This window comes from Typopeltis vanoorti, chromosome 25 (assembly GCF_054136105.1).
Source record: "Typopeltis vanoorti isolate ZY-2024b chromosome 25, IOZ_Tvanoo_1.0, whole genome shotgun sequence".
Lineage (NCBI taxonomy): Eukaryota > Metazoa > Arthropoda > Arachnida > Uropygi > Thelyphonidae > Typopeltis > Typopeltis vanoorti.
The window spans coordinates 78,822,711-78,834,729 of record NC_143573.1 but is presented as its reverse complement, the minus strand read 5'-3'; the positions used below and the strand labels follow the sequence as shown (position 1 = coordinate 78,834,729).

The window sequence follows — 12,019 nt, the reverse complement described above, 5'->3', positions numbered from 1 at the left end:
CCATGGCACTGAACCAATCAAACTCCTAAGCTTGTCATACTTTCCAGCCCGATAATTCCACATGTACCCTGTCTTAATTGAAAATTCTACACCTTTAGCCACCTCCCAAGTTAAGACCCTATGATCACTCTCACCGATTGGTGGCAATGTGGTCATATTTGTTACAGCCAAATCCTCAGATGTAATTACTAGGTCTAGCACTCTCTGACCCCTAGTGTTTTCCATTACATGCTGTCGCAGATAGTTATCCCTTAATAACCGCATAAAATCCAATTCCTTCCTCCCGAAGGAATTGGATTTTATTGATTAATTGATTGGAGTGAGGAGAGGGACACACCGATCAATGCGACCATAGTTGAAATCTCCTATAATAATCACCCTCTTTCCACTCATTTCTTCTATTTGCTTGTGCATACTGTCACCACCATCTTTTCCATCACCTGGTCTATAGCAATTGTATATTTAGTTCTGCTAGCCACAATCTCACACCAAATGGCCTCAAATGTGCTCTTTTCTCTATCCTGCAATTCAACTTCTATTCTCCTTGACTGCAGCTCATCAGCTATCATCAACAATACTCCTCCCTCCATTTTATTCTCTCTGTCATTCCTGAACACACTATACCCATCACATTCAATCCCACTAGCTATATCATCTACAGTCAGCCATGTTTCACTAATACCAATAACCTGTGGTCTGGAAGTGCCAACCATGGCCAAAAACTCTTCCTTCTTGTTCCTAATACTCCTAGCATTAGTGTACATGAATTTAAGACCCCCATTAGCCCCAACCCTACCTTGATGCCTTATATTAACTATCCCACTGTGATTTGTTGTCCTTATTTGCTTGGGCATATTATATTCATTCTTACATTCAACTGCCTCCCTAAGGACTGTATATCTATTCTCCCCCCCCCCTTAATAAATCTAGTTTCCCTGAATTTGCACATCCACCACATTCAGCAACACTTATTGCATATATCTCCCTCAACTAGCTATCCTGGTTGACTGAATGTATAGTATTTCTTGCTGTTCAATCCCACAGGCTTTATATGGGTATTTATGCATATAGTTAGGTGGTGTATAATTTTCATTGCCCATTAGGCAACCTGAAATAGCTTGTAAAAGTTCCATACTTAGTCTGTACAGCAGCATTCCCTAGTTGTTGTTGTTGTTGTTTTCTTTTATCCCAATGAACTGTAGACTTACAGCTCTCTAGGCTGAACTGACATTTAAAAAGAAATAAAGAAAGAAAAAATTTACATGGTATACAAAGGAAAAAATTATACAGAAGAAAAATAAACATGCTATAATTTATTTTGAATGCAGATATTCCACATGCAATGGGTTATGGACATTCCATAGTAATGTATGGTGTTTTACTCATGCTGCCCCACTCAACTGGCATACATGTCAATGTATAAATATTTGCATTCACTTTCTATGTATCTATTGGTTATCGAAATTGAAAGAAATGTTTTTGTGATTTTTTTTATTCTTCTGTTCCAGAAAATCTCATCCTACGGAAATATTGCTCTTGATGTATCTAAAAGTATTCTAGTGTTTAATTTTATTATATCAACTTTACAAAGGAAAAACTCATAAATCATTATAGACATTTACTCTTGATCTGTTTAAATATTTTTTTTTTTAAAAAAAAAGTAATTTTTTTTTACATGTATCCAACCCAAAAGGTTTTAAACCTAGAGCACATTAGTAACATAAAGCTAAAGATCTTTTTTTTTAATCACTTTTTAAATTTTATCATAAAATGAATGTAATTATATAATCACTTAGTTCGAAAAACCTGTACCAGAGACCAAACATGCTTTTTCAAGCCACTTGCTTAAGATCTCCATGACTAGTACTGGGACTGACAAGGCTGATTTTTTCCATTCTCTTATTTGTAAATTAATAAATCTTCATATATACAGCAGATATAAAATAATCATATAGGAGATATGAATATTTATTTTTCACTTTTCATAAACATTTTTGACTTATATGATTCATGCTTGGATTAAGTATGCTACTATTCAGTTATATATATATTTTTTTTTTAATATACAGGCAGAATATGAACATCTCCAAGTGACATTAGATCCTGACATCTGTGCTATGGTTCAGAGTGATACTGATATACTAGTCTCTGATTCAGTAGGTGTGCAGGTCAGTTTTTACATTTGTGGTGTTCTGAAAATGTAAAATTTCTGCATGGTATACACTGTCTACCAATAATTGTCTGGACACTTCAGCATGTTACAAATGATACCAGTAGATGAACCCTAACATTGGGTTTGTCCACCTTTGACTTTGATCATCTACTGTACCCTTTGAGGGAGCCTTTCCACCAACGCACAGCAGACATCAGGGTGGAATGTGTCTCCATTCCTCAATCAAAACAGCATTGAGTTCAGTGACAGATCGAGGATGTGCTGCTCTGGACCTCAATCACTGCTCCAATTCATCCCACAGGTAATGGGGTTGAGGTCAGGACTCTGCACAGGCCAAGGCAGTCGTTTAACACCCATTTCTTCATATCATTCCATAACAGCTGCAGCTTGATAGTAATGGATCCATTCCATAAATTCCACATCACCTGATTATCCAGAATATCAAGGTATTCAGATGCATTCATGGAACCATGGACATCGACCAGTGGTCCCACTCCAAACCTGCTGAATGCACCCCACATTATTACTCCTCAACCACCAAACTTTACTGTGGGTACAACACACTGTGGTAACAAGCATTCACCAGGCTGCCTCCACACCACATCCTACCATCAGACTGGAAATAGGTGAATCTTGATTCATCACTCCAGAGTACCATTTTCCACTGGGCAATTGTCCAGTTCACACGCTCTTTGCACCAGGCCAGACGAGTCGTCTTGTTCATTGTTGTGATGTTTGGCTTGTGTGCAACTGCCCTTCCATGGAAATCCAGTAAATGGAGTTCTTTTCGTATGATATTAGTACTCAGCATGGCATTACTGGCGCTCTGGAACTCATCACGGATAGTCTGTGCTGATTGTAGCTGGGTTTTGCATGCTACCCATTTTAATACCCTCCTGTCTCTGTCAGTCCTTTTCAGTGGCAACCTTGAGTGTTTTCCTGAACTAGTGATGCCAGAATGTCTATTTGTTGATCACATCACCAACCGTTGATTTTGGATGTTCCAGTTGAGCAACAATAGCACAAATGGAGATACCAACAGTGTGACAGCCCATGATGACATCTCTCTCGAAGTCGTTGAGTTCACATCATGTTGCCATACCACACCTGTATTCAATTGGTACAATGAAATACTGTTTCCTATTATCTGTACACTGGTTTTTTATGTTATTAACAAACCTGAAATGTTCCATAACTTCAAATAACATGAGTGTCTAGACAATTATTGGTAGATAGTGTATTTTGGTACACAATAGCGACACCTGCAATATAATGACATAGTATTTTACTTCAAATATGATTTCAGTAGTTATGATATGCAGCTTTTTAATATTATAATGTTGTTGTTGTTGTTGTTTTTAAGAATAAAAAGAGCAGATGCTAAACAGCATACAGACAGCACTTGGTGAATAAAATTATGAAATTTGATACAAATTTTTCATTTGTAAGCCTGTGAAATATATACCAGCATTACATTTTGTTTTAAACAGCTGCAATTTCAGCAGTATAATTACTTTGTACAAACTTACACATACATTTTGGGCAGCTCTAAAAGTGATTCATGTGTTGTGCAATAAACAGAAGCACTTAACCAAGTATGGGATGAATCTGGCCAGACCTACTGTACGTGATACAAGTCATACCGTAGATCAGGGGTTCTCAACCTTTTCCAGTGGCGTACCACTATATTTAATTCAAGATATTAGATGTACCAGTAAGGCAGTGGCTCACGTACCACCAGTGGTACGTGTACAATAGGTTGAGAATCCCTGCTGTAGACGATTACTCAATTCAAGCATATTATGCCAAACTGTTTCATTTAATATTTTTCATTCTTCTGTTTACTCTTCCTTAATAATTTACATTCAACAATTTTTTTTTTTTTTGAACATTCATTACAAGAAAGTCATCTACTATCAGCAAAGGATGGACTCTATCTTAAATTTATTGCAAAATGTTGTAATTTAAAAATAATAATAGTAATACGAGGGTGGTCTGAAAAGTTCTCGCCCTAACAACACACAGTGCTCAGTACAGGGATCTATATTGTTTAACCTTTATATCAGTGGATTGCAGGGGAATATTCAGTTGTTTGTGGATGATGTGATGCTGGAAAGGATTATTAGTAATAGTGCTGATCTGGTAGACCTGCAAGAGTATTTGAATAAGCTAGACATATGGGCAAATGAATGGGGTGTTGGTTTAATGCAGCAAAATGTAAGGTCTTGAGGTTTGGGACATATCAATGGGATGCTGCATACTCTACTGGAGGAAGCAGGAGAGACAAGAGATCTGGGGTTGATGGTTGATATAACCTGAAATTTAGGGGACATATTGCAAAGGTGGTGAATGTAACACAGAGGATTGCTGCAATAATGAGAAGGACGCTGACCTGCAGAGATAGAAGAGTTATCATTCCATTGTATAAGACCCTGATCAGACCACACTTAGACTATTGTTCTCAGATTTGGTCCCCAGGATTTGAAGGGAATAAATTAACTGTGGAAAGGGTACAAAGGCGGATAACAAAGATGGTTTCAGGACTGTACAATGTCAGTTAGTTATGCGGATCGCTGAGGGAATGTGGACTGCAGAGTTTGGTGGATAGAAGGAAGAGGGGTGATATGATTGAGACTTTTAAACTGTTGAGAGGTGGTTACAGGTTTGACACTGGGGAGTTCTTTCACTTAGTTGAACAGCAGGAAGGAGTCATGACAAGGGGACATCCCTGGAAGTTATAAAAGGAAACTGTGAGAAAGAGGGTGAGGAGTGGTTTCTTTGCATGGAAGGTGGTTGAACCATGGAATGCATTACCTGATAGAGTGGTGAGAGCAAGAACGGTCAATGAGTTTAAGGAGTGGTATGATAGACTTTGTGTTTCCTAGGAAGGACCTCCCGGGATGAGTCTTCTGACTTCATGAAGACCTGAATAATAATAATAATAAATTCTTTTTATTTTTCAACATAATCTCCCTTAAGATTAATACATTTATTCAGTGATGCTCCAGCACCATTATCTCGTCCCTGTAGTGGTTCTCAGTAAGATCTGCAAAATATACCTCTACAGCTGCAATCACCTTTTGATTCGAAGAAAAACGCTGACCAGCGAGGAAGAGTTTTAGTTTTGGGAAGAGATAGAAGTCAGAGGGAACCAAATTTGGGGAATAGGGTGGATGTTCCAACGATTCATGGTATAGATCTCCTAATTTTCCCGTTGCCAAAACACTTTTGTGGGCAGGTGCATTGTCCTGATAAAAGATGATTTTTTTCTTTTGCAAACCGTGTCTTTTATCACGATTTTTTTATCTAGTCTGGTTAAAAGATCAGAATAATATTCCCTGGTTATTGTTTTACCCTTCTCGAGGGATACAGACAACACTTTTGCTTCAGACAGCTGTATAAAACAAACTACTTGATAGAATGACTTGCAATTTTATATGGATGCTTATGACAGATATACCGACTTAAAAAAAAAATCTTGTCGATAGTGTTGCCATCTGTGGTCGAGGCCGAGAACTTTTCAGACTAGCCTTGTAAGTACCGTCATTAGATTGTCAAATGAAGAAATACAGTCCCTTTCTTTATAATTTAAGTACCAGTCCATCTTATGACTTGTATTCTAAGTATTATGATTTAAACCTTTGTCAAACATGTCAACTTCATATTGAGTCTCTGGAGGTCTCTGATAATAAAATGAGCTTTAATAACTATAAAATAAAAAATCAACTAAAATAAATTTAATTAATGCTTTTGTTTTTTGGCAAAGTCATATTGCCATCTCAGGGAATAAAAAAGCATAAGATACATACATGCAAGGCACTACACTAAGTAATGAATATGAAGCATGTCAATGGAGAGTAGGCCTAAAGTCCCAAATAGTGGGCTCTATTAGGCTGAGATGCGGAGGATGAGGGCTTCACCAATTTGGGACAGTTTCGTGCAGTCAAATTTGTTGAGGTTAGGATAATTTCATAAGGCAGAAGCAGATTCAAGGAAAAGTCTTTCGTATTTATATTTGAAATAAAGCATGGTTGGCAAGTTTTGAGTGTCTATAGTGATGGAAATGAATATAGGCCTTATGTTCAGCAATTCTGATGTTGGCTGTCCAGCCTGTTTGGCAATTGAGTAGGATAGTTTATTACAAGGGACCTAGTAGATCTAAAGACTGTGGCTGGTCTTTGATTGAGCTGATAAGGGATGCTACTTTTTTATATTGTCTATAAGTAGTTGAAAGGTTTTATTTTTTAAGATTTTTTGTTAGCCCACTAGAGGGCACTATTTAGGACATTAGGCCTACTCTTCAGTTGACATGCCTCATTACTTAGTATAGGCCTGTGTATGTTTATCTTATGCTTTTTATTCCCTGATGATGGTAATTTGATTTGGCTGAAATATAGGAAGTATTTATTTTAGTTAATATAGCAATCTATATTGTAAGCATTACCACCAGATAAAGCTCTTTGGTTGGAAAATCCTAGTTAGAATGCAAAGAACCTTCATCGGGTCATTTAGCTGATCTCATAGAGGTGCAAGGGTTTTTCCTCTCAGAACAATTTTTCATCCTGCAGCGGGGTAAATATTTTTATCAATAAGACAAAAATACGTTATAACCAATAGTAACATGGTTTCATAATATGGTACCGAATGCCAGGTATCCTGGCCATTTATCATCTTATGATAAATAAATAAAAATATTAATAATAATAATAATGGAAAAATTTTGCTTAATTTTCTAGAATAAAGACACTGTTTTGATGAAGTTATTAAATACAAGTTTCAGAGGTAATAAAAATTTATTGAAAACTGTGTCTTTAAAAATGTAGAGGATAGTAGAGCAAAGTCGGCCAGCTTAAGATCACAGTCCTGCATACTTTGGAGGTCTTAAAGTAGCTTTTTTTTAAAAAAAAAAAATGTTTTAAGCGGGGTTTCCAGATTATCTTGCCCATAGCTGACATATTACATGTTCTATAAATTTCCATTCTTTCATTATAAAAAATGGGGATGGGGGAGTGGAAAGAAAACAATTACATGGTGAAAGTATGACCACTTTCAACAGAATAGAATTTTAGAAAGCTTAAATGTCAATGAAGCATTTCCTATAAGAAGGAAATATTACTGATGGTACACATTTACTATAAATTGGTGATTTCATTGAACATTGTCAGGCACTAATCTTTGTAATGGTGAAAGAAGTTGATCTGTTCACAGTTTAGCTATGGTTTGGGAGTAGAACTTTTTATGCAGTCCAGTGTAGCTGATTGATAATGTTTTAACCTGCTTTTAACATTACATTCTACTGATATACATGTTTTCTTCACATAATGGGAGTAAATTAGATAAGCATGTAATGGTGAGTCGAGGCATTTTTTCATTCAAGATGTTCATGGGACAGAAATTTCTTTCAGCTTCAGTTTACATTTTTTTGTTGTTGTTCATATTCTGATAAAAGTTTTGACTCATGTTGTTCTATATTAATCAATAAAATCTCTAAAATTATTTAAATTAGCCTCATATTTTATAATTTTTATGAAGTCCTTCCAGTTTATCTTCTCCTTCTCCCCATGGAGAAAGAGTATTTTCTGAATAGGAAGAATTCAGATCAAGTGCATTAAAGAGTTCTAAAAATTTAGTAGGAGATAAATTGTTCTTTGTAAAATCCTTTTTAGAGTTTATTTGATTGTTTATTTGAAGAGATGAGCATCCATGAATTTGATTAAACCATAAATTAATTTCTCTTTTGGAAAACTTAAATTTTCATTACTCTTTAAATGGAGTAACTTTGAAGAAGCTGCTATTCCATATGACAAACCAATTATATTTTAAAACATATCTTGTATTTAATATTATCATTTCTTAATTGTTTGTTCAGATATTGTGATTCTTTTGTAATGCATTTAAAGTAATGAAAATTGCTTTCAGATGCTAAATCTATTTATGAAATTTTTTCGTCATACATTATGAAATTCCTGATACATACACTCAGGGGCTGTATACAGAAAACTGTTGATATTATGTGTTTACATAATTATTAACTTTCTCTCAGTTCTTTTCCTTCATATTAGTCTGTTATTTGTCAGTACTCCAATATTGCCACATCTTGTACTTCAGTCTTCTGAACCCTTTAAATTGCATCATTCCATGTACATCTTGGTGTTTTTTTTTTTTCTCCTCCTATCCTGGCAGTATGCACTTGTTTTGTTAATTATCCTCTCCCATTCTCTTTCAGTGATCATACCACTCCCTTAGATTACTTCTTCTCACACATTTTTAAATGCTAAAATGCAAAGTTCCTTCCTAATATCTTCATTTTTAATGTGATTCTGCCACCATTGGCATGTGGAGTATCCACATTTTTGTTTTTTTTATTAGGTGACTTATGTATTAAGAAATAAATCTTAATACAGATTTATTTCTCAAGAATTGGAGAAGAAATGGAGTTAATTAAATGTAGGTTTCTTCCTCCCACCCCTCCATTTACCATAATGTAATAGTTTCTTTTATTACTCTGTTGTGGAATTTAATGTGTAAATTTAATGATATTTAGTATTATAATTAAATTCACTTATTTTTTTCTCCACAAAGGGAATAAAATAATAATATGTAATTTATTTTGTAAAATGTTGTTGTTAAAATGGTTTGTAGTCTTAGTTTATGTTGTAAAGTATTGCTAACTTTGGCAATGGGTAACAACATGTGGACTTCAAGATGTACATAGTTCAAGTACTGTACTACATTTTTGCCAATACCAACAGTTTGAAGTTGGTGTGTGCATGCACCAATGAAAGAACAGTGTGAAGAGAGAGAGAGAAGAGGAAATATGACTGGGTAATATGTTTAAAATGGGTAGCCATTTTGACAGAAGAAAGAATTATGAGAATGTATTCAGAGACCTATAGATATATCTGAAAGTACTGATTTCTTTCAGCTGATCTAAGCCACCAGAAGATAATCTAGAAGAAAGCCTCAAATATTGTTTTTGTTATAAAGGAAAATACAGTAGCTCAACTTCAGGAATGGGGGAAATCCATCACAAGGTTTGTCTACTGTTTGTTTATTTAACCCTGCATTTGTTCCTGTCAGTGGATGAAATGAAGATAAAACATTTTATCTCAAGTAGAAATTTTCTGTGTGTGTTTCTTCTAAACTGGTATCATAGTGTGTGTTGCAGAATACTGACGACATGAAGAAAACTATTATTCAAACAATGATCTAAATTCATCTGATGAAGATTATGTTTAGAAAACTGTGGAGCAAACAATTAACTCTAATGTATTTTATTTTCATGTTCAGCTTACTGGAGTAAGGTAATTCTTCTGAGAATTATTAGTGCTGAAGCTACAGAGGTAGAATGAATTTCTGTTTGTAAAGAGTTGTTAACTTTGAGCCAGTGTAAAAAGATTCCTTATTTTAACTGATTATATTAAAAGGTTATAATGTTGGTTAATTCTAGAGAGGATTTTTTTTTTTTTTTTTTTTTTTAATTCCTGAATTTAAATTCAAGTCTGTGAGTGTGAGAGAGAAAGTGTGTCTCTTACAGCATTCTTTATCTTCTTCTTCTTGGCTTCCCATATTAGGTAATTGTTTGCCCATAACATTTTCAAGCATTTAAAAGATATTCTGACCATCTCCTCCTGGGTCTTCCTCTTGATCAGTGTCCCTTTGTTTTATATTTCCAGGCAATATTTGGCCATCTGTCTTCATTCATTCTTTCTTTCTACATGGCTTTTTGCAGTTCTTTCTATAGTTTGTGATGTCCTCTGTTACTTATGGTTAATTGTTTTCTTATTTCTTCATTTCTTATCATATCTATTCTTTTATATCCTGTGGGTGGTCTTAGGGACTTCATTTCTGCAGCTTCCACTTGTCTTTTATCTCGTTCTCCACAAGTCCATGTTTCACTGCCATATTTCAGAATTGGTTTGGCTATTGTTTTATATAGTTTTATTTGGGTTGTTCTAGACATCTGTTTACTGAAGTGTCTGCTCAAAGTTCTAATGACTGCTAGGAATTTTTGCTTTTTTTATGCAATGTCAATTTCTCCATCGGGACTTATGTAACTTCCTATATATTTAAATTTGTTCATTGTTCTATTACTTTGTTGTGGATTAGTTTACATCTTTTAATTTTTTTTACCTTGAAATGCTATTGATTTCGTTTTATTTATTGAGATTTTAATGTCATACTGTTCTATTGTTTTTCAATATGTGTAGATTTTTCTGTAATTGGTCTTCATTTTCAGCAAAAATAACTTGATCATCAGCATACAAAAGCTGTTTAATCCTTTATTTCCTATTTTTATTCCCATGATTTTGTTTTTCTTCCACTCTCTTGAAATTTTTTCCACACACATATATATATATATATATATATATATATATATATTGAAGAGTATTGGTGATAATCCACTTCCTTGAATGAAACATCTATTGGTTTTAATTTTGTTCGTTATTTCATTATTAACTTTAATATAACTTTCTTCCATTATATTTCCTATTGCTTTGGTGGTTTGAGGTGGAGCTTTCAATTCACTAGTATATTAATTAATTGTCATCTGTTAATTTGATCGTATGCTTTCTCATAATCCAGGAAGGCCATGTGTTGGCAGGTTATTAAATTCTATTCTTTTTTTCTATAATTTGAGTGTAAATGTGGGATCTGTGCAGGATTTTCCTGTCCTAAAGCCACATTGTTGTTCTCCAGTAATTTCCATGGCTCATAGTGTTGATTTACTTTTAATTATATCTAGGAATATTTTATAGCACATATTTAATAGAGATATTCCTCTGTAGTTTCTGCAATCCTTTCTGTTTCCTTTTTTGAATATGTTTATGACTATTGCTGTCTTCCATTTTTGTGGGATGTTTTCTTCTTCCCATATTCTGTTTAGGAATTTAATTAATCATAATTAAAATGGTTTAGAGCTGTATTTGTATAGTTCTGAATTTATTCCATCTTCTCCTGTAGCTTTTCTATTTTTTAATTTTTCCAATATTTTCTTTAGATCATTAAACTGTATTTGTCTTCATTTGTTTGTTGACTTATTACTTGTTTTATTTCAATTTTATTATTATTGGTTAGAAGCTGGGTGTAGTGATTGGTCCATTCTTTTGGGGAGGGCCCTTCTAATCTTCTTCATGTAAATAATTATCTTGGTTTCCTAATTTCTATTGTCGGAAAAACTTCACCTTATCACTATTTAGCTTATCTAGCCTGTTTTTACTCTTAAGTCTTCAGGTGATCAGTAGCATGCCTCGTGGTTCTGTTCTTGGGTGCCTACTGTTTAACTTATTTTTTATTTTATTTATTTATTTTTTTTTTTTATAAGCCTACATATTCCCCACTGCTGGGTAATGGCCTCTCCCATTACTGGAGGTTTTGGGTCTAATTCTCCCATGGGGACCCATTCCATCTTAGGAGAGTATTTATACACTTGTACGAAGGTAAAAGACAATCACAAACATCCATGCCACAGCAGGAGTCGAACCTGCAGCCTTTTAGCTGGAGAGCAGATAAGCTAACCACTTGGCCAACCAGGCTGGCAAAACACACATACAACACACTTTTAAACAAAATGAAGGTAAACAGAAATGTTTACTGTTCTTCCATTTGCAGTCATCTGTTCACCCATTCCCCTAATTTTTCTCAGAACACTCAAATTTGTGATCTCTTTTATCAAGTGTTTTGTTTTTATTCATATCTCAGATCCATAAATTGAAATTGGTTTGAACACTGTTTATTGTAGTATAGCTAGTTTGGTGTTTTAATTAATTTCTCTTATAACCATATCAGTTTCTTCAGTTGACTTCCCAACATACAATCTTTGCTTATTCTGTTATCTCTATTTAA

The 12,019-nt window shown here is 34.4% G+C and overlaps 1 protein-coding gene across 1 annotated transcript in view; it reads left to right on the top strand.

Annotated features, from left to right (window-relative positions):
* LOC150092873 (KRAB domain-containing protein 2-like) overlaps positions 1–12,019 on the top strand; it is a 105,004-nt gene that overhangs the window by 54,163 nt on the left and 38,822 nt on the right. The window contains exon 2 of the mRNA XM_090414611.1: positions 2,070–2,168. Coding sequence (XP_090270737.1) covers positions 2,070–2,168 — 99 coding nt within the window. The remainder of the gene's footprint in view (positions 1–2,069; positions 2,169–12,019) is intronic.